The sequence below is a fragment of the Neomonachus schauinslandi genome, chromosome 11, assembly GCF_002201575.2.
Source record: "Neomonachus schauinslandi chromosome 11, ASM220157v2, whole genome shotgun sequence".
NCBI lineage: Eukaryota > Metazoa > Chordata > Mammalia > Carnivora > Phocidae > Neomonachus > Neomonachus schauinslandi.
In genome coordinates, this window is record NC_058413.1 from 13,384,509 (window position 1) to 13,409,063 (window position 24,555).

A 24,555-nucleotide genomic window follows, 5' to 3' on the forward strand; every position below is an offset into this window, starting at 1 on the left:
CCTCTATTCTCTCTCAAATGTATCATGATTAACCCCCTCAGCATCTTCAATTTCCAATCTTAGAGTTTGCCATCCATTATTTGCACAGTAGTCATAGCTGTCCCTTAATCAAAGAGATCAAACCACTCCTTAGCTCAAAATCCTCCAAAGACTTTTTTATCATTCAGAATAAAAGGCAAGTTGTACAATGGTCTACATAGTCCTACAAGATCAAGTTCTATGTTACAAGTTCATCATATCTCTTTTATTTCCTAATCACATTTATGCTCCCACCACCTTTGACTCTGGTGTTCCTCAGCACATCAGTCACCGGTAGCTGCAGCAATGTCAGTTCTGTCCCATGGAACAGGCTTCCACTAGGTAGCCACAGTCTACCCACTCAGCTCAAGTGTTTGTTTCAATGTTATCTTGGCGGAGTGCTCCCTGACAACTTTAATTAAAAGGTGATCCCCATCCTGGCTACTGGCTCTATACCATTTTCATATTGCTCAATCCAATCCATCCCACTGTACAGACCACTTCTCTTGATGCCTATTTTCTGTAAGCCCCATAAAGAGAGGGATTTTCATTGTTAAACTGCACAATATATGTCTATTTCTTTGATTAATTCACTTATATAGTATCTATCAGGTATCTTCTTTGTGTGTGTCTTTTACTATGCTAGAAAGTTATAGATAAAGTTGTGAAAAGAATATATGGTGTCTCTGGTTTTATAAAAATAAGTGTTTAGTGGAAGAAACAGACAAATAGGGTAGTGCTAGAACATGTAGGAATTGTACTTGACCTGGAATTGAAACTAAATTAGGTTAGTATCTGAAGTATGAGAAAGAAGAAGCAATCTGTTGGTGATTACCCTCATTTGAAATTTGAAAATAATGAAGAAATTTCTTTATTTCTATGCTTATCACACATTGAATCTTGCCCATCTCCTGAAAGCAACAGAGCAAGACTACAGCAAGGTTAATTATAATGTATATTGGCTAATACAAAATTTATTGTTAGTGTATCCTACAGTGAATTTTAAATAGAACATTTGCAAACATTCTGCAGGTCCTATAAAGGGCATTTTTCACCTCTTTGTTCCTCAAGCTGTAGATCATGGGATTCAACATGGGTATAACCAAAGTGTAAAACAAGGAGGCTATTTTATCAGTATCAAATGAATGACTGGATTTGGGCTGCACATAGATAAAAAACAGTGTGCCGTAAAATATGACTGTCACTGTCAGATAGGATCCACAGATGGAGAAAGCCTTGTGCCTGCCTTCTACAGAGTTCACCCTAAGGATGGCAACAAGGATCAGCATGTAAGACACAAGGACTATCAGAAGAGATGACATCAAATTAAAAGCTGAAAAGATCTGAATTATCAATTTAATTTCATGTGTGCCTGAGCAGCGCAAAGCTATCAATGGTAGACTATCACAGTAGAAATGCCTGATGACATTGTAGCCACCAAACGATGAAAGGAAAATTTTTATAATGGTCAAGAAAGACAAAAGAATGCTGTATAGATAGGGGATTGCCACCAGCAACTGACATAATCTCTGTGACATGATGACTGTGTAGAGCAGAGGGTTACAGATGGCCACATAGCGATCATAGGCCATTGTTGACAAAATGAAAATTTCACTAGTAATAAACATACTGAAGAAAGTGAGTTGGGTAACACACCAGTTATAGGAGATGGTAGGCTGATCTACAGCAAAGTTTACTAGCATTTTGGGTCCCAAAGCTCTTGAATAACCCAGATCAGTGAGAGCCAGGTGTCTGAGGAAGAAGCACATGGCTGTTTGTAGCCTAGAGTCTATCTTGGTGAGGATGATCAAGCTCAGGTTACCCACCACTGAGACCAGGTAAAAGGTGAAGAAGAGTCCAAACAATGGAGCCTGCAGCTCAGGGGGTCTTGTGATTCCTATTAGAATGAATTCTTTCCATCTCGTTACATTGTGTTTCTCTGTACAGGCTATTTGGGAAACCTATACTGGAGATAAATATAAAAATAATCATTAACTTGCATGATGTATCACTGAGATGACCATTGTAGTAAGTGATTAAAGGCTGAAATCTTGCATTTATGGCCTGTTGCTTTATATTGGCTGTTCCAACACAAGGCAGCTCAATTCTCTCTCTCCCAGCTCAGCTGAGCTCTTTACAACTTTCTTAGATATGACACCAAAAGCACAAACAACAAAAGTAAAAATAGATAAATGGACATAATCAAAATAAAAAAAAACAGACAAACTTTTGTGCATCAGAGAACACTATCAAAGAATGAAAAGATGACACACACAATGGAGGAGACTGCAAATCATATATCCAGTAAAACTCTATTATATAGAATATATAAAGGGTTCTTCAACTCAATAGCAAAACAAAACAAAACAAAACAAAACAAAACAAAACAAAACATCCAAATTAGAAAGCAGGTTAAAGACTTGAACAGACATTTCTCATGGAAGATATACAAATGGCCAATAAGCACATGAAGAAAGGTTCAACACCATTAGTTATTAGAAAAATGCAAATCCAAGCCACAATGAGACACCACTTCACACCCCATAGGATGGTTATTTTTTTAAAAGATTTTATTTATTCATTTGAGAGAGAGAGAGAGGGAGAGCACAAGCCGAGGGGGGAGAGGCAGAGGGAGAAGCAGACTCCCCAGTGAGCAGGGAGCCCAATGCAGGGCTCCATCCCAGGACCCTGGTATTATGACCTGAGCTGAAGGCAGATGCTTAACGGACCAAGCCACCCAGGCACCCCTAGTTATTTTTTTTGAGGAAAATTATAAATGCTGACAAAAGTGTGGAGAGATTAGAACCTCTATGTATTCTTGTTGGCAATGTGAAATGGTACAACCACTATGAAAACGATTTGATGGTGACTCAGTAAGTTAACCATAGAATTACCATTATAACCTGGCAAATCCATTTTTAGATCTACAGAATACAAACTAGCTGCCTCATAGCAAATGTCTAGCTTTTACCCACAATTATAATAAAGTTGTTTACAATCTTGTATTCACCCAGAAACTTCAGTTATCAAAGCAGATTATTAAAGAGATGGCTAAATCACCGAGGGAAGTATCAGACACTAATGGGGTCCTGAAGAGTCACTGCTCTGAGTTAGTTACAAAGACAGGAGCAGTCCACTCACCTCTGGAGTGGAGGAATCTCTCTGTGCTCCATGTGTTCCTAACATAACCCAGTGAGAAGGATTTATGTGTATCTTTCCTCCTTTGAGGCTCTCCGTGAGGAGAAAGAATACAAGTTAATTAAGCCTGGAGGTTAAAAATGAAGCCACGGTGTATCTGTTAATTATACAGTACATCTTTATATCTCCTTACAAATAAAGTTCTGTTAGATACCTTTCCACATAGTGTCTCCTGGTAAAGTCTTTCTACTCTAACCCAGAGATCTGGAATCAAAACACTGTATCTGTAGGAGAGATATTTTCATTTTTCTCCCAACCCATAATTTTTTCCTTTTAATACAGTGGCTTTTTAGGATTTCATGGATGAGGACCTAATGGAGGAATGTTTGAATGATGCTTATTGCATCCTTTTAAAAATTCACAAGGGAAAATAATATATATGTGTAGCCATTTTCCCCTTATTTGTGGTGTTTTAAACTTTTTATTGAGGTATAATATACATACTAACAAATGTATTTATCATAAATAAATTTTACAAACATAACACATTGTGTAATTGGAATCCAGATTAAACAGCAATGACAGTAACAAAAATAGAATAAAACATTATCAGGACCCCAGAAGATCCTTCATTTTCCTATCTCCAATGAACTGCCCCCCTTATACACACAAACACACAGATAACCATTATTCTGTTTTTTAACAACATAAATTATTTTCACCTATTTTTGTTACTTTATATAAAAGAAATCTTATATATACCATTTTTTTGTGTCTGGGTCTTTCAGTTAACATACTGTTATGGTCATTGTAGAATGCTCATTCTCATGTCTGTGTACAACTCCATTTTATGAATATACCACAAATTAGTTATCCATTATTTTATTGTTAAATATTAGAACTGGTTTCAATTTTTAGGTTTTATGACTAGTGATACTATAAGCATTCTACTTCATCTGATGTTTTGATGAACATAAAGCTTTCTTTTTCAAATCTTGGCTCCTTATGAAATAATAAAAATTGGATTTTATCATGTATTTATTAATCATTTATAGATTATAGAAAATATTACCCTGATAAACACAAAAGTTTCCTAACAATGGTAATTAAAAATGGCTACTCCCACCCCCTTTGTGTCTACAGCAAGATTGACTTAATCTTGAATATATTTCTTTTTCTGTATATTTCTTACCCTGAAATAGCTGAGCCATAGGATATGCACTTTCAACATTAGTAAGTACTACCAAATGAGTTTCCAGAGTGGTTATCTCAATGTGCATTCCTAGTAGCAGTGCAAATTTTTACAATTGCTCAATATTCTTATCAAGATTTGGTATTTTACATCATTTTCTTTCTAGCCTTCTAGATGATGTGTATGGGTATTTATGTGGTTTAGTTTGCATTATCCTTGTACTGAATGAAATAAAAAACCTTTTCATTTGTTTCAGAAGTATTTATATATTTACTTTGAAAAGTACTTGTTCATGTTTTTTGTCATCTTTGTATTGTATATCATGTCAACCATTTATTGATTTGTAAGAGTTATTTTTATATTTTGCATGAGTCCTTTTTCATTTATGTATGTCTGACTATATAGGTCTGATAAAAGTATTCTCTCCTACTATGAAACTTTCCTTTTCACACTATTAATTTTGATGAACACAATTCTTAAAATAGTTCAATGAATTATTTTAGTCTTATACAATTATTGCTTTGTGTGTTTTGTTTAAAATTTATACATATTCTAGTACCACAAAGATGTCCCGTTATGTTTTCATCTAAAATGTTTATTTACATTTCACATTTAGATCTTTAAATCAAGTAGAAGTGCTTCTGATAAGGTCTGGGTAGGTGTCCAGATTCAGTTTTTCTCAAATAAATATACAAATTACCTAATGCACTTATTGAAAAGATCATTCTTTCTCTTTTGATGTCTCCATCCTTAGTTAGGTAACAGCATATGTGTGGATCTGTTTCTGGAGTTACTATTCTATTCCAAAGATCAGCCTGTCTGTCCACAAGAAAATGTTTTCCTAATTACCATAGCTTTGTAATAGGTCATGATATTTGGGAGTGCAACTCCTGCAACTTTATTCTCTTTCTTCAAGATTACCTTTGCTATTTTTGGTGTTTTGCCTTTCTTTCTTTCTTTTTTTAAGTTCTTATTTAAATTCCAGTTAGTTAGAGGCACCTGGGTGGCTCAGTTGGTAAGCATCTGACTCTTGGTTTCGACTCAGGTCATATCACAAGGTCCTGAGATCTTGCCCTTGGTTGGGCTCCAAGCTCAGTAGGGAGTCTGCTTGAGATTCTTCTTCTCCTACTCCCCTTCCCTGTACTCTCTCTCTCAAATAAATAAAATCTTAAAATTTTTTTTTAAATCCAGTTAGTTAATATACACTGTAATATTAGTTTTAGTGATTCAACACTTCCATTACAACACCCAGTGCTCATCACAAGTGCCGTCCTTCACCTATGTATGGTGTTTTCCCCAACCCCCAAAACGAAAACTCCAGTCAAGAAATGGGCAGAAGACATGAACAGACATTTCTCCAAAGAAGACATACAAATGCCAACAGACATGTGAAAAAATGCTCCACATCATTGGGCATCAGGGAAATAGAAATCAAAAACACAAAGGGATACCACCTCACACCAGTCAGAATGGTTAAAATTAACAACTCAGTAAACAACAGACATTGGCGAGGATGTGGAGAAACGGGAACCCTCTTATACTGTTGGTGGGAATGCAAACTGGTACAGCCACTCTAGAAAACAGTATGGAGGTTCCTCAAAAAGTTAAAAATAGAACTAACCTATGACCCAACAATTGCACTATCAGGCATTTATCCAAAGGATACAAATATAGTGATCCGAAGGAGCACATGCACCTCAATGTTTATAGCAGAAATGTCCACAATAACCAAACTATGGAAAGAGCCCAGATGTCCATTGACAGATGAATGGATAAAGAAGATGTGATATATTACTCATCCATCAAAAAGATTGAAATATTGTCTTTTGCAATGACGTGGATGGAACTAGAGGGTATTATGCTAAGTGAAATAAGTCAGTCAGAGAAAGACAAATATTGCATGATTTCACTCATATGTAGATTTCAAGAAACAAAACAGATGAAAATAGGAGAAGGGAAGGAAAAATAAGATGAAAACAGAGAGGGAGACAAACCATAAAAGACTCTTAACTATTGGAAACAAACTGAGGGTTGCCGGAGGGGAGGTGGGGGATGGGGGCTGGGGCAACTGGGTGATGGGCATTAAGGAGGACACTTGATGGAATGAACACTGGGTGTTATATGCAACTGATGAATCACTAAACTCTACCCCTGAAACTAACAATACACTATATGTTAATAAAATCAAATTTAAATTAAAAAAAAAAGAATGCTGAATGCCTACCTATCTGACAGGTATAAAAATGAATATGATTTTAAGTTGAAAAATAAAATACCAGGCTAAGGAGATGCCCATTAAAAGAGAAAAACAAACAAACAAATTTTACAATCAGCTTCTAAAGTTCTAAAAGGAAGAAGTAAAGATGGAAGGAGGAAGGAAGGAGGGAGAGAGGGCAGAAGAAGAAAGGATTCCTGTTGCAATTATATTGAAACTATAGATCAATATAAAGATATTGGACATTGTCACAATAGTAAGTCTTCCATTCCACGGACATGTTTGGTATACATTTTATTGATTTATCTTTTATAAATGTCATTAAATTTTTATACATATTATTACTGAGGTTTTAAGAATTTTCTATTAGATTTATTCCTAAATTAGGTTTCTTTTTTTAATGGTTTCATAAATGTTATATTTCCTTCAATTTTATTTTCTAATTGTGGGTGGCATGTAAAAATAAAGTTGATTTTTTTAAAGTTTATTTTATATCCAGCAAATTTGCTAAATTCATTTATTATTTCTAATAAATTATATATTTCCCTATGTATTTAATTATAACATTTATCAAAAAATATAAATGGCAGTTTGTGACTTCCTATCATCTTTACCTTTTATTTTTTATCATGGTGAATCTGCTACAATGTTCAATACATACTGAAGATAAATGGGGAGACTGGGTCTCCTAGTCTTGGGGACAATTTCAGAGGTAAAGTTTCTAACATTTTAGTATTACATTAAAAGTTTTATTTAGATTTTTAAGTGAAATAATATGTATCCATCATTATAATATCATACAGAATATTGTCAATGTCCTAAAATCTTTTGTCCTCAATTTATTTGTCCTTTCTCCGCCCCAGTATACAGGACTTTTATAGATATCATTTATAATACTGTTTTCTTCTATTCTGCTCAGCCAGGCAGTTTATTAGAAATAGGTGTTGAATTTTATCATAAACCTATTTTATTTTTCTTTTAACTTATAATGATGTTAATTTATGTAATAGGTTTTCAGTTGTAAAATCAGCCTCACATTCTTGCAAGACTCCTTAATTATATTATACACTCTAAAAAAAATGTGTAACTTATGTAAAGTACTCATAATAGTACAGCTTAGTTTCATTGCTATTTGTATGGGCTGGTATAACTTTTGGGGAGTATGGTGTCTTTCACTTGATATTATATTCATTCATCTTCTTTGCCACCTCCCTCCTCCTCTGGTCTTCCTCCTCTTCTTTTTTTAAAATTTTTTTTAAAAGATTTTATTTATTTATTTGACAGAGACACAGCAAAAGAGGGAACACAAGCAGAGGGAGTGGGAGAGGGAGAAACAGGCTTCCCACAGAGCAGGGAGCCCGATGCGGGGCTCGATCCCAGGACCCTGGGATCATGACCTGAGCCGAAGGCAGATGCTTAACGACTGAGCCACCCAGGTGCCCCCCTCCTCTTCTTTTTACCTTTTCTTCTTGCTCTGCTGTGTAGAATATATTTTTTGAACATGCCACCATATATTTACCCATTCCATCCTTGATAAGCATTTAACACTTACGATGACTACATCTGCCATAAACATTCTATTACTTATTCCCCAATGGACAAAATTACACAGGAATGGAATTGCTGCATCATAGAGTATACATATACTAAACTTTAGTAATTATTCCCTTATTTTTATAAAGTTTTTATAGCAAAGTACTCTCCCTGAAACAATTAAAATTACAGTGTTCCACATTTTTACCAACTCTTTGAATTATTGTTCAAACAAACTTTGAATTTTAACTATCCTGGTGGTAATGATGTCACAGTATATAGTCTTCACATACATTTATCTAATGAATAATTTTTTAAACACATTTACATATTTTTGGCTGTCTTGATATCCTCTTTTGTGAAGAATTCCTTTAGGTGTCCTGCCCCTGTCCCCAACTTATTTTTCCCTCCCAATAGGTTGACTGTCTTGATTGATCATCTTCATTCTAGGAGTTAAGCAATTTGTTGTTTTGTTTTGTTTTACAAATTACTATGGAAGGGTGTGTGTATTTCTTTTTTTTTTTTAAGATTTTATTTATTTATTTGACAGAGAGAGACACAGCGAGAGAGGGAACACAAGCAGGGGGGGTGGGAGAGGGAGAAGCAGGCCCCCCCCCGCGGAGCAGGGAACCCAATGCGGGACTCGATCCCAGGACCCTGAGATCATGACCTGAGCTGAAGGCAGACGCTTAGCAACTGAGCCACCCAGGCGCCCCGGGTGTGTGTATTTCAAATATGGTCCTTCTGGATTTTTTAGCTTTCTTATGGTATATTTTCATTAATGCAAATTTTCATTGTAGAGAGTACTATTTCTCTATTATTATTATTATTTTTTGTATCCCGTTTAAGGAATCTTTGTTGATCCCAAGTCATAAAAATATTATTTTACTTTACTTTAACAAACTTTTTGGTTTCAGCTTTCACATTCCCATTCATAACACATCTCAATTAATGTTTACATGTAGTGTATAAATGACCAAGATTCATGTTTTACATAGGAACCTAATGGAACAAGGTCAGTTTACTGAGAAGCATGATTTTCCCCATTATATTTCAGTAGGGATTTTGTTTTAAAACAAGTGGAATTACACAGGTGAGTCTATTTTGGACTTTATTTTTATATTTGTGATCTCTCTGTAAATAAGTGCACTAATGACATAGTTTAAAAAATAATCTCACCCCATTAAAGGAATTAATATCTGTTATTAGAAGTCCTCTGAATTCTTTCTTCTTCTAAGATATTGCCCTGGCTATTCCAGATCCTTTGCCTTTCCCCATAACTTTTGATATCAATTTAAGCATTAAAAAATAGTATTGGAATTTTGATTGTTACTGCATTAAATCTGAAAATTTAGGGAGGATTTTGGGAGAACTGGCATCATCACAACATTTATATCTTCCAACCAATGACATGGTATATTAACATTTATCTCTCCTTCAATAACTCAGTAATGTTTATTGTAGTGTCTAGCAATGAAGTTATGCAAATTGTTCATTAGATTTTTCCCTAAGTATTATATAGATTTTGTCTAGTATAATTGATAGTTTAAAATTTCAACTTTATTTTTGTTGGTGGATAGCAAAATAATTGACCTTTTTTTTTAAAGATTTTATTTATTTATTTGAGAGAGAGAGAGTGAGAGAGAGCACATGAGAGGGGGGAGGGTCAGAGGGAGAAGCAGACTCCCCGCCGAGCAGGGAGCCTGATGCGGGACTCGATCCAGGGACTCCAGGATCATGACCTGAGCCAAAGGCAGTCGCTTAACCAACTGAGCCACCCAGGTGCTCAATAATTGACCTTTAAAATGCTGATACTATATCCACTAATCTTGCAAAATTCACTTACTATATTTCTAATGTTTCAGTGCAAAGTCTTTTGAATTTTTAATGTACGTATCTATGACACTTGAAAATAATCAAACTTTATTCTGCTTTCCCATGCATATACATGTTCATATATCATAATGTAACAAATCTGAAATGCCACCCACCAAAGTGTCATTAAGACAGATATTGTTGGTTACTCATTGATGTATATATGCCCAGCACACACACAAAAAACAAACAAACAAACAAACAGTAAATGCCATCTTATGTCAGTATTCCAGTGTGGTGGGTACTGGTCTTAAAATGGTATCTAGTCCACAAAATATATTTAATGAAAGACACCAGAAAGCCTTTAAAAATTATTTAATGGCAGATGTATTAAAACAGACTTCCCTTAAATTGCAACATAAGTATTGGAAATGTGAGAACAGGAGTCTGGACTCCAGTCCTTTACAGTAATACTTAAGGACAAATAAAAATTGATACCAGAAAGATGATCATTACTGGAATACCTATAACTTGAAAACAGGAAAAACATTCCTAGTTTTCCATTACTTTTACACATTACTCCTCTCAAAGGCCGATGTCATATAATAAATAGTAGTCTATAACATAATTATTTGTCTATAGTCTATATTGAATTCTATATAGGCAGTTTGTGCAGATTTTTCCATATTCTATGCAGGGCACCTTTTACATCTTCGTTCCTCAGGCTGTAGATCATGGGATTCAGCACAGGTATTATCAAAGTGTAAAATGCAGAGGCAATTTTATCGGTATCAAAGGAATGACTGGATTTGGGCTACACGTACATGAAGAGGAGTGTTGCATATAATACAATGACCACTGTCCCATGGGATCCACAGGTGGAGAAGGCCTTGTGCCTGCCCTCTGTAGAGTTCATCCTGAGGATGGCCATTAGGATCAGGATATAGGACACGAGCACTATCAGAAGGGATGAAACCAAATTAAATGCTGAAAAGATCAGTATTATCAACTCGATATCACGTGTGCTTGAGCACAGCAAAGTTAACAAGGGAAGACTGTCACAGTAAAAATGTCTAATGACATTATGGCCACAGAAGGATGACATAAATATCTTTGTGGTGGTTGTCAGAGAAAGAAAGGCACTGTAGACATAGGGGATGACTACCAGCACCCAGCACACCCTCTGTGACATAACAGTCGTGTAGAGCAGAGGGTTACAGATGGCCACATAGCGGTCATAGGCCATTGCTGACAGAATGAAAAGCTCACTGATGATGAATAAGATGAAGAAAGCCAGCTGTGTAGCACACCAACTGTAGGGGATTGTATTTTGGTTAGCTACAAAATTTACTAACATTTTGGGTCCCACAGCTGATGACTAACCAAGATCAATGAAAGCCAGGTGTCTGAGGAAGAAGTACATGGGTGTTTGGAGCCTGGAGTCCACTTTGGTGAGGATGATCATGCCCAGGTTGCCCACCACTGAGACTGTGTAGATGATGAGGAAAAGCCCAAAGAAGGGAACCGGCAGCTCAGGACGATCTGTGATTCCCATTAGGATGAATTCTGTTAGCATTGTTAAATTTTGTTTTTTCATTCAGGCCATTAAGGAAAATTTCTGTGGGAACAACCATCACAAGAATCATTGGGTTTCAGGAAGCATCATCTGTTGACATTTTAGGAGGCAAAGCCATTAGCGGTAAGATAAATCTAATTTTTTAGATGGGTTAATTTAAAATAAGACTCACGTCCATCATTGAACCTGAAACCAAACTTAAAAAGTGTTATGACCTAAGGTATATGGTAGCCAATTTTTTTTTTTTTTGTACCACATGCTGGTTGGGAATTTTGATATTTTTTAAAATGTTTTTCACTTAAAATACCTATAACTGGCTAAATATATCATACTTTAAAAGGAATTATAATAAAAGTAATAATCCTCTGCTTCTTGCCCTTGCAACTTCAGTTCCAACTCCATGTAAACCATGAATAACTCATTTAATAGACTTTGATTTGCATTTCTCATTAGAACTCTGCATATCTAATTGTATTCCCATTCCATTACCCATTTGATTTATTAAATTGTGCTCCCATTCCACTATGCTTTTATGAGTTTTAAATATTATTTAATGATTTTTATGATAATACACAAGTTAGCAACCTTGCAGATGTTCATAACATGCCCACTCTAATGCACATAAATACATTTTATTTTCTCTAGAATAGTGTATCTCAATATTTAGCACTTACATGTGGATTTTTTCAGTTTCTGATCTGTGATATGTTGCACACCAAGTATGGCCTGCATCTACAAGTTATTCAATATAAAAAAGAAGAATTCGCTACATTCTCACATTTGCTTTGACCTAAGTACTGATTCTCTGAAATGTTGTGTTTAACGGTGTAATTGGACTTTCTAACACATTTTAAGACAAGTAAAAGTTAGACTGTGTTTGTTAATGTATTACCTAAAATCATCCAGTATACTGCTATACACTTATCCAAAAAAGAGAAATATCACTCCAAAGTAGGGGATACTATCTCAAATATCTTAGAGGCTGGTAAATAATATTGCATGAGGTACATGAATGGAAGACAGAGTAATAAGGAACAAGGGAAAAGAAATATGGCATTATTTAAAGTACTTAAATTTTATCTGTTTAAATGTACATGGACAGAACAAATACTTATTTGATCTAAATAAAGCGAACTGGACATGGTATTGAAAGAAATGGAGTACATTTATCATATTTTAATTTAAATACTATTCTTACACTTTTTTCATCTTCCATCAAGTATACACGAAATGTTTTCTGTTAACACATTTTATTTAAAGATTCCACTTTATTGACCTCTACTTTTCCAACTCCTTTCTCCTTCAGATTGTTTTTAAAGGCAGGTGTCCCAAAATTTCATGGAAAAAGAAATCATCCATATTTTTTTACTAACTTGATTCCAGAGTGAAAAAACGAGACCCCACTGTAACTCATTCTAGGAGACAAAATCATGATTTAAAAAAGAAAGATAATGAAAGAAACCCACAATATATTTAGGCTATACGCACACACACACACACACACATCCCACAAACCCATAATATATTCAGGTTTAATATATATACATGTATCTATCTATCTATCTATCTATCTCCACTAAACAATATTAATATGTCACTGATATCAATTTAAAAAAGGTATAACAATTACAGGACAGTTGTCCAAGCTGCATTGATCCCATGTTTGGCTGGATGGTTTAATTTTGGAAATTCTATAATTGGAATTCATCACATTATCTGACTGAATTAGAAAAAAAGTGGAGCATTTTAACTGATGAAGAATTAATTAGAACCATTTAGAATGGACAAAAGCTATAAAATTTAAGAATAAAAGGGAAATGCCATAATGATAGAATATCTAATAAAAACTAAAATGTACCTACTCTTAAAAGGTGAAAAGTTGAGACATTTTTGGGAAAAAAATATAGAATCCTAAGCAAAGTGGTAAAATATGTTCCTGGATTATGTAATTTAGTGTTATAAAAATTTCAATTGTGCTCAAATTAATCTCATTTGCACAATGCTTTACAATCAAAATCTCACTAAGGGAATGTAGAATTTGACATTGATTTAAAATGTACTTTAAAAATGCATATTATAAAGAAAAACATAGACACTTTTGAAAAGAATAATGCTACCAGATAATAAAACTTAGAAAGCTGGAGCTATTGAGGCAATATGGCATACACCAATGGAACAGAATAGGGACCTCAGAAAAAGACCCATGAATGTATAGAGCTGTGGTATATGACAGATGTGGCAAGCTAGGACAGGCATGCAAAAATGGCCTTTTCAGTGTATCTGGGCAAAGTGATTATCTGTATACAGGATGATGAAATTGGATGTTTAGTTGATCCATATAAAAATCAACCCTAGACTGGTCAAGGATTTAATGTCATAGAAAATGTTAAACTTATTTTTATTTTCGTGGGAGAGAGAGAGCCTGTACATGCAGGGGGTGGGAATTGCGGCAGAGGGAGAGAGAGAATTTTAAACCGCCTCCATGCCCAGCTCAGAGCCCGAGGCAGGGCTCAATCTCATGACCCAGAGATTTTGAACTGAGCCGAAGGTGGAGGCTTAACCAACTGAGCCACCCAAGTGCCTCTAAACTTTAGTAACCTTAAAAACTAGAACCTCTAGATGCCCTTAAATAAACAGAAATTTCCAAAAAAATAGAATAAAATATTTGGCAGATAAAATTACTTCACAAATTTGTTCTACCCAAAAATCTATTCAAAATGTTTACAGCAAAGCAATAACAAACATTCATTAGCAACAATCAAAGAAATGACAAAGTCTAATGTCAAGCTACAAAAATTACACCCAAAGAAAGGACTATTCCACAGCAGTTTGTACAGTTTGTCAAACCTCTTCATCCCAACATTCATTTTATTGTGATGTTACAAATCCCTGGAGTTCTTCTGAAACTCAATTGAGTGAATATTTGTGTGGCCCTCCTCCCACCAGTCCTACCCAAGCACTGCCTGGAAAGAAACAAGCAAATTGAGCATCAAATCTGACTGTTATCAGATGGAAGCAGAAACTCCAGAACTGTACCAGGACCTGGGGGATGGACATAGAGCCCAGGAATCTTCTTATGCAAATGCAACCACCCAAGCTCAACTAAATATTCTGTAACATTTTCTAAATAACCTCACCTGAGGTAAAGAGGTTGGCCATATTGAGAACATTGCACACTTATTAAAAGGTGGGAGGGAGGGAAGGAGAGAGGAAGATTATAAGTAGAGCTTGCAAAAATGCTTACTCCTCCTTCACCATGTTTATTGTCTGCAATTTCAATATAAATGTAGAAATAATAACAAATAGAAATGAGGTCCCTTACCACCTTTAAAGAACATACTAATAGTGGTAAACACATATCATTGTTCCAAAAAAACCTAGTTATGAACAGAGATGATTAATATACATGATGCAATGTTCTGAGTCTGACATTGCAGACTTGTGACTTCTACATGCATCGCCACAATTAACAACTTTGTGTGTGTGGTCCCCACTGACTCATGAATGAACATGTCTGAAATATCTCCTGAGGCCCTGTTTGGGGATAAATAGAGCACGTTTAATTTATTTATATAAAGATGGATCTATTCCAAGACTTCTTTTATCCACATACATTCCGCCATCGGTATACAGCATTTCATACTGTGGACGTATAAATTATGAATCTGTGCCACTTGAACGAATGGTAAAATTTGCAGCAAATAATTAAATCAGATATACTTTTTAGAGCTAATATTGTTTTCCTTGATTTAATACTTTATTTTTTAAAAGAATCCAAATATTTGTCAAGATTTGAACTGGAAAAATGTACTAACTATGATCCATGTCAACAAAGAAATTCAGAAATTATAACAGAGACAGATACACATTAATTTTAATATAACGTTCCTATTTGAATAGGAACACGATAATGCTGATAAAGTAGTTGTTGAAGTGACAAAACATTAACAAACACCTCCTAGCATAGTGGGGGCAGGGAGACCTCCAAATCCTGCCTTTCCTCCTGGGCACCTGGCCAGCTGATTTCTCATCCTCCTGGCAGGTGTGGAGAAGTGGCTGAGCTGTAGTCTGACTCCTCTTGGAGGCACAGCCCCTCCCTGTGTGCAGCCATTCTCCATCCCTGCTGTGTGCTGGTCCTGAGTGCCTCCCACATTGCCTTCTGTTTAAGAGTTTGTAGTTCTTTTTTCAGTGGTTTCCTTGAAAACGTTTCTTTCATTTCCATGGAAGTGGCTTGTGGAAATAGCCATTTGGAAAGCAGAGATGATAGATATGACCCATGGCATGTAGACATCTGGTGAAGGCTTATGGACTTGCAGGGAGATGGCATTAGCAGCTCAATCCAAACTTATCTAGACCTTAAGGGATAAGAAAATCTGCATTGGAACCCTTACAATTCCTTAGTTTAACTTTTTTAAAGAATTTATTTATATATTTATCTGAGAGAAAGAAACTTGATGGTGAACCAGGGGAGGGGCAGAAGGAGAGGGAAAGAATCTCTAACAGACTCCATGCTAGGTGCTGAGTCTAATGTGGGGCTTGATCACAGGACCCTGAGTCCATGACCAGAGCTAAAATCAAGATTCTGATGCATAACCCACTGAGCGACCCAGATGGTCCCCTCAATTTAACTTTTAAATAAAAAATATCAGAATCATGCCAATTTCTGTTAGCTTTTAGATTATCAATATAGTAGGAAACATTTAATACTAGCCCTATTTCTTGGGACATAAATAAAATGTTGGGACATATGTTCATGATGCTTCAGAACAAAATGAGGTGCTGTGAAAATCATTCTTCAGTAAGTTTTGGGGTTTAAATTTATGAAATGGCATTTACTATGTTGAATTTGGGGAAGTTTGATGGTTTTTCTTATTTTCATGGTCTTGAAAGGATTCAGTGTGTGCCACACAAGATTGACGCACTTGCAATGCTTTCTGCCTAGAGCATCCCTGTATATGGAGTCAGGTGGAAGCTTTCTGCCTAGAACATCCCTGTATATGGAGTCAGGTGAAAGCTACAGCTTCTGTGGCAGCTGCAGAAGGAGGGACTCTGTGATGCTGTTTGAAGTGTGTCCTAACTTTCACAGGTGTTGCCAGACCTTGCTTTATGGCTGTGTCTTGCATCTTCTCTGTCCCTCACCATTAGGGGGATTTTGTTGTCACTATATGGACACAAATGCCATGGAAACTCCAGAGCGGTTAGGTAGAGATAAGCTGGAAGTACAGGTGACTTAACATCTGGCAAGGTAAGCTTCGATCATTTGGAGATCAAAGCTGCCACATAAATTATTTTCCATAACTTACTTCATGGGAAACCGGTCCTGGGCTGATGTGCCTGCCTGGTTGGTTGATTGTGTTGATTCATCCTTTCTGATAAATGTGTATAAGTGATATGTGAGTGCATGTGTATGTGTGCACACATTTAGGACTAACTTTGAACTAAATACTTTCTGCTTATCCTTCATTCAAAGAGGGCTTTGTGTATAGCTTGCTTAGGACAAATTTTGTAGCTAAGTAATGTAGAAAGGGTAAATAGTGGAAGGTTTATGCAAGATTTTAGATTGCCCAGTTTCACAAAGATATAGATATAGATATCTGAGGCAGAAATGGGTCTCCCACCACTTCATATATTTTTTATTCTTATTTTAAGAAGCCATAGGGAACAGTGTGACCTGAGTATTAACTGAACAGAGGTTGAGACAAGTGTTTATTTAGACAAGGGGTAAAAGAGTTTATGTATTTGTGGTAAAAGCTACAATCAAAAGAAATGAAATACAAACTTGAAAGAATATCAGCCCGAATACAATTCTTGACATCAGTTCAATGATATACCTTGTTCAAGACAACACAGGATTTAGAATCTGAAAATATGTGTTCATAATCCAGATTCATGATTTAAAGACAAGTGTGATGTTAGGTTTTCTCTCCAAAGTTTACTCTTTTTCAAAATAGTAATATACTTGAGTGATGAAGCATTCAAAATAATATAATAATATACAGCCAGGCAGACTAATTAAATGTATAAAGCAATAAATACACAAAGCAAAGAGATGGCCATATAATTGAATGTTTGTAATCATATGTACTTATTTTTAAAGCACTAGCAAATATTGGGTCATGAAATTAATATTTTAAATAATCATTGAAAAATAAACAATTCCAGAACCCTGAGCCAGATATTTCATTCTTCAGCTACATGTGATATATTGTTTTAGTGATTTTTAATACACTCTAAAACATTATTCTCTCAGGATTAAATCCAATGACTCTTATTTTAATTATTTTTTTTCTTACTATTTAAGCCTCTGGATTATTCTTTAGAGACTAAAGAAGTTTTGTGAATTGTAGGATCTGCTTATACCAGAAATACACACACCTCACCATGATTCAATTTGTTACATTACAGTGGGCTTAAGTTACTTGGGTAAATAAGATAAAAAAAGACTATAATATAGTCTTTTTATAAGACTATATATATAAGTCTTTTATAAGACTAATATATAGTCTATATATAATGTTAAGAACTTTAGCTAGATTTCTCTTGAAACAGGAATTTCTACTAGATGTCCAAATAAGACTCATACTGGATATAAGTAAGTCAATATTAGAATATATTGAAAGGACTCAGAGTTATAAAGAGAAAATGACTATGATTCTTGAAGAATTTAATACAACTTCAACTGTTAAAATTAAGGTAAAACCACCTTTAAAAATACAACTGTAATAGAGGGCAGAAAATTCCAAATATATTTGGCTCAACATTGAAAACAATGTTTGCAAAAGAGAAGAAAAATAACAGCCATGTATGAGCACATGTAGCAGGAACAGACTTTTGTGTGTATTACTTTATTTCAGGCTAAGAGCAATTCTCACAACTAATAAGTCTCAAAGCCCAGATTCACTCCCACCTGTCACTCAGCGTGCATGCATTTTTCATCATTTTACACTATGTCTGGTTACACCATAGCTTCACTCTGTAACTGACCTCCTCATGTACCACCTCCAGTAGAATAAAATATGATTCTCTATAAATATTTAGATAATGTCTAAACATTAAGACTAGAGAAACGTTTATGAAACAGCAATAATTCGAAGTGGCTTTGACCTCACACAGCTAGCAAAAAAAAAAAAAAAAGATGATTGATTGTCTTCCTCATTATAGCAAAATATAAGCTTCCAGATAGGTGAAGAGGTCAAATGTTTTCTTGCCCTCCAGTGACACATTTTCCTGATTGTTCTTGCTTTAAACTGCTCTGTCTTCTGTCAGGAAAATGAAAGCATAGGTTCAATTTGGAACACTCTTATTTAACTCTACAAACATAAATTCATTAGTTTCTATTTTCTTTATTGTATTGTATTTATTTACCTGTGCAATAGACAACAGCCTAAAGGGTTTTGTACTGGGGATTTTATAACATGTTTGACCTTGACATTTTAGATCCCACCTCTGAAAACATTCTGCAAATGACTTGAAATTTTCTCTTACCTGTGCAACAGCAAAGTCAAGGTTAGATGCACCATGAATATGATTAATTTAGATTGCTCATATCCACTAGCTCAACTGTTGTTGAAACCACAGGAGATGCCCCAAGGGGAATGTGCAGTAAAGGTGATGACTCCAGCTTTGTTCCTCTTGCTCAAAATTTCTTTGCATATTTGAGGTCTCTTTTGGCACCTCATGAATTTTAGAAATGTTTTTCCTACTTTTGTTGGTATTTTGGTATTTTGATAAAGATTGCACTGAATCTTTGGATTGCTTCAGATAGTGTGGATATTTTATCAAATGCAATTCAAGACTACAATTGCATATCACCTCTGGCCTGTTGAGGTGGCTATTACTAAAAATAAGAAAAAGAAAAAGAAAGTGAGGATGTGGAAAAAGGGAACCTTGTGCACTGCTGATAGGTATGGAAATTGGTATAATCATTATGGAAAACAATATGGAGAATCCCCCAAAAATTAAAAATAAAACTACCATATGATCTAGCAATTACTTCTTGGTACTTATCAAAAGGAACTGAAATCAGGATCAGGGAGGAACACTCCCATGTTCACTGCAACATTAATCACAATACCCAAGATATGGAAACAATCTTAAAATGTCTATTTATGGAAAAATGAATGAAGAAAATGTGGTATACACATACAACAGAATATTATTCAACTTTCATAATGAAGGAAATCCTGCCATTTGTAACAATATGAATGAACCTGAAAGATGTTTGCTAAGTGAATAAGTCAGATACAGAAGGACCAATAGGGTTCAATCTCACTTCTATGAGTTATTTAAAATAGAAAAACTCATAGAATCAGGGAGTATAATGGTGGTTTCTAAGGGTTGGAGGATGGGGGAAATGGAGAGGTCATGGTCAAAGGATACAATGTTTCAATTACTCAGTGCGGCATGGTGCCTATAATTAGCAACATTGTGTTATATGCTTAAAATCTGCCAAGAGGGTAAATCTTATGCAATGTTTTTACTATAAAATGAGAGCAACAAAGAGGGCCAAGGAAACTTGGAGATGTGAGGATGTTTATGGCCTTGATAGTGGCCATGTTTTCACAGGTGTATATTTATCCCCAATCTCTTCAAGTGGTGAACATTAAATAGGTACAGCATTTTACATGTCAGTTATACCTCAATAAAGTACTAAGTATATATATGTAATAGTCGTACACATATATATGTGTGTTTTAATACTAGATGAGAACTCTTAAGACACGAGACATAATTTTGTATAATATCTCTGATACTGGGTTAGTATTTAAACTCTGACGCTCAGTTTCCTCATCTTGGCAATGTAACTTATTTATATTACAACAAATCAGTATATATGGTAAACTACAAAATGTAAAATTACACTACATTTTTTGCAAGATATAACACATGGATTTAGAGTAATCCAAATTCATTCCATTCATTATAGTTCTACTCTGTTCACATTATCAAGTTCTGTGTATAAAGAGAAAAAGATAAATTTTGGGCTTATTGAAATGATTATTATTCAAGAGATAAGAAAAATACAAAATGCCATAACCATGCAGAATAGGAGACATAGACATTTAAAGCTCAGTATGACTCCAGAAGTCATACAATATTGTGATTCCTGAATACTAATCTATGGCATATTTGGATGACATGGTAATTTATGTATATCTCTACACACACACACACACACACACAGCACATATACACACACACCTAGAACCTAAATACAGAAGTTTAACATTGATAGACAAAGAAGGCTTATCAAAAATTTTATTTTTCTTCAATTCTCTAGATGTTCTTGATGAACAGTTGGATTGGAAGCAAGAGGTTTAGTGAATAATTTCTCACTTTATAGATGAGCAAATGAACACTGGGGTAGTAAGATGATAATCATTCATGTATTTATCTGTTCAAAAATACTCCTGAGGGCTTACTAAGTTGGAGAGAAGCAGAAAAATGATGCTGGGGACTATAAACACCAAGGATAGAAACAAAACTGAGAAGGAAGGTAAAATAGGGTGTTGCAAGGTGGATTGGGCATATTTTAGAGGTTGTGCAGTATATCTCTATGATGATGTTGGAAATGAATTAGGATGAAGTGATGTAACATGCCATTAAGAATTCCTTTTAGTGACCCTCTTGTAATGATGGACAGACAACATATGTTACTAGACATCTGACTAAATCCTCCACTATGGAAGAGAACAAAAGCAATAAATAATAAAAGAGAATTGGAGACTTCCAGTTCCCAGCTCCATAGATGAGGAGCCTGGAAGACACCACCCTGTCTTATCAACAAGTAAAAAGCTGAACACACTAAAAAAAAAAAAAAATCAGTAACTCTTCTTGGATCGTTAAAGAGAAGGAAGCACAGGGCCAACAGTGGCCTCTAAGATTGAAGAAACAGGCAAAGACAGGGAGTCAAATCTTACCTGAACAGAAACTCAGGAGCAGAAAACACCATGGGAAACAATGCCTAGAGAAGAACACCTGAACTGTAACTGACAAATTGCTGAAAGTGGAGTGTGATCAACTCTGGGAGTTAAAAATTTCAGGGGTATCCAGACAGAGTCCTGCCTGACCTAATACTATGAGATTTACCTTCAGGAACTCAACCAGATTCCCACAGTAAATATTGAAGAAAACATCCTTATGCTTCCAGCAGAAGAGAGAAGGAACTATTTACAAATAATGTCAAAGCCTGCCCTCAGGAAAAATTAGTTACCCAGTGCCTAGCCTGCTGGGGTATCTATCAGAGCAAGTAATGAGGGGTGGAGGGAAATACCTAATTCCAGTTTACTCTAGCCATCCAGAACCACCTAAGGGGGAAGAATAAGACTAAGGAACAATTGTGAAGTTCAGTCTGGTGACATAGGCTGGCTAAAAGAATGAGACCCAATCTTGAGGCTTTAGAACATGCCCCCAACTCCATACCTAACCACATCATTACTAACGATTCATTTACAGCAGTTCCTTTTACCCAGTACATCATGCCTGGCTACCCAGAAAAATATTACATTTCATACTAAAAGGCAAAATAAAGCACTTTGAAGGCACAAAACAGAACCAAGCTTGGCAGGGGTGTTGGAATGAAATATCAGATTGGGAATTTAAAGCAACTATGATTAATATGCTAAGTATTCTAATGGATCAGGTAGACTTCATGGAAGCAGAGAGGAGCAATGTAAGTAGAGAAATGGAAATCCTAAGAAAGAACCAAAAAGAAATCCTAGAAGGGCAAAAACACTGTAACTGAAATGAAGAATGCCTTTATTGGGCAGAAGAGAGAATCTCTGAACTTGAGGATATCTCAATAGAAACTTCAAAAACTGAAAAGCAAAGAGAACAGAGATTGAAAAACAAACAAACAGAATATCCAAAGATTGTGGAAAAGGACAGAAGAAACATTTGAAGCAATAATAACCATAAATTTCCTCAAATTAATTTCAGACTCCAACATTCAGAGGACACCAAGAAAGATAAATGCCATAAAAATTATACATTGATGTATCATTTTTAAAAAGATTTTATTTATTTATTTGACAGAGAGAGACACAGCGAGAGAGGGAACACAAGCATGGGGAGTGGGAGAGGGAGAAGCAGGCTTCCCGCCGAGCAGGGAACCTGATGTGGGGCTCGATCCCAGGACCCTGGGATCATGACCTGAGCTAAAGGGAGATGTTTAATGACTGAGCCACCCAGGGGCCCTTGATATATCATTTTTTAACTACAGAAAATCAAGAATAAAAATAAAAATAAAATAAAACAAAAAACTTTGGAAAGAAGCTAGAGAAAAAAATACCTCACCTATGGAGGAACACAGATGAGAATCAAATCCAACTTCTCAGAAAACATTCAATCAAGAAGTGAGTGGAGTGAAATGATAGAATAATAGGAAAAAATATACTTGGTAATATATGCTTATGTATGTATCTTATGTGTATACATGCTTATGTATGCTTACATATAAGGGCAATGAATGACCAGCAATAACAGAGAAAGGAGGAAGGAATTACAAAGCTAAACATGTTCTTACCATGTGATCCAGCAATTACATTCCTTGGTGTTTGTCCAAAGGAGCCAAAAACAGGTACAAACAGAAACTTGCACACAGATGCTCATAGCAGCTTTATTTGTAATTGCCAGAATTATATCTGGAAGCAACCAGATGTCTCGCAGTAGGTAAATGGATAAATAAACTGTGGTACTCCAGACAATGAATGATTACACAGTGCAAAAAAAAAAACCAAAAACAAAAAATAAGAAAACGCTATCAGGCCATGAAGCCATGGAAAGACGAGAAGGAAACAAATGTGTTTTACTAAGTGAAAGAAGCCAATCTGAAATGCTACATGCACTATGATTCCAACAATATGATATTGTGGAAAAGGTAAAACTCTGCAGAGAGTAAAATGATCAGTGGTTGCCAGAGGTTTAGAGAGGGAAGATGAAGAGGCAGAGCACAGAGGAATTTTTGGGCACTAAAAACACTCTGTATAAGATTATAATGATGGATTCATGTTATTATACATTGTTTTCAAATTCATAGAATATATAACACCAGGAGTGAACCCGAAGGTAAATGGTGGACTATAGGTAGTTATGATGTGTCAGTGCATGCATGGGGGCAAGGGGTATTTGAGAAATCTCTGTACCTTCCTCTTAATTTTGCTATAAACTTATAACTGCTCTAAAAAAAATAAGTCCACAAAAAATGAAAAAGAAAGAAACTGAAATAAGGGAGGAAGAAAAATATAAAAATTTTTCATTAATAAACACAGAAGCTCCCCCAAAACACTTCCTAAAAATAAAATATACATGCAACAGCAAACAAATTAACTAAAAATGAGCAAAGACCAAGATGAAAGAAAAATAAATGACAAGAGCCTATCACAAAAGATCTCTATTAATCCCACATTAAGGATTTTTAAGGTATCAAGTCACCCCAAAACAGCAGCAGAATACTATTGAAATCAGCACTTTCACCACACACAGGGTTAACATGGAAAGGGAAGTATTAACAGGATCTGTGATACTTGGAACCTAGGAATTTTGAAAACTCACCACAAAAAAGAGAGGACAATCAGCAAAATCAAGCTGGTGAAATGGAAAAGTCTTTATATGCCCCCAGTTGCAGATGTAGGACTTCCCCACACCCACCCAGGGTCAATCGGAGGTCACAAAGAGACTATAGGAGACCAAAATGATGGGTGATCTAGGTCGTTGAAGATCTCAGAAATATGAAATACATATTCCCTTCCAAAAGAACAGGGCTTCACTCTGAGGAATAAAATGCTGAAAGTCGAGAAAGTCAGTGAATAGAGCAGAATCACTGGGGAGACTCCTGGGTGGTTCAGTTGGTTAAGTGTCTGCTTTCCATCCAGGTCATGATCCCAGGGTCCTGGGATCCAGTTGCGCATGGGGGCTTGGAGCTCCTTGCTCAGCGAGGAGCCTGCTTCTCCCTCTGCCTGCCGCTGCCACTCCCCCTTCTTGTGCTCTCTCTCTCTCTCACTCTTTGTCTTTCCGACAAATAAATAAATAAAATCTTTAAAAAAATCTTAAAAAAAAAATCACTGGGAA

General features: G+C 35.5%; 2 protein-coding genes across 2 annotated transcripts; both read right to left on the reverse strand.

The window, feature by feature from the left end:
• Positions 1–998: 998 nt before the first annotated feature.
• Positions 999–2,934, reverse strand: LOC110576122 (olfactory receptor 8K3-like). Its single transcript, XM_021685208.1, has 2 exons — positions 2,913–2,934; positions 999–1,966 (listed from the first exon to the last, which is right to left on the reverse strand). The coding sequence occupies exons 1-2, from the start codon at positions 2,932–2,934 to the stop codon at positions 999–1,001; spliced, it is 990 nt and encodes a 329-aa protein (XP_021540883.1).
• A 7,632-nt stretch (positions 2,935–10,566) lies between these two features.
• LOC110575802 (olfactory receptor 8K3-like) lies at positions 10,567–11,517 on the reverse strand. The gene is given in 1 exon segment (XM_021684835.2): positions 10,567–11,517. A coding segment is annotated over 1 exon segment (942 nt). The 5' UTR covers positions 11,509–11,517.
• Between the last annotated feature and the right edge of the window lie 13,038 nt (positions 11,518–24,555).

Coding starts and splice junctions, on each gene's coding strand:
- LOC110576122 (XM_021685208.1), bottom strand. CDS start 2,934: ATGGATTTGCCAGGTTATAATG. Junction 1,967..2,912: donor GGATTTGCCAGGTTATAATG/GTAATTCTATGG, acceptor TTTCCCAAATAG/CCTGTACAGAGAAACACAAT.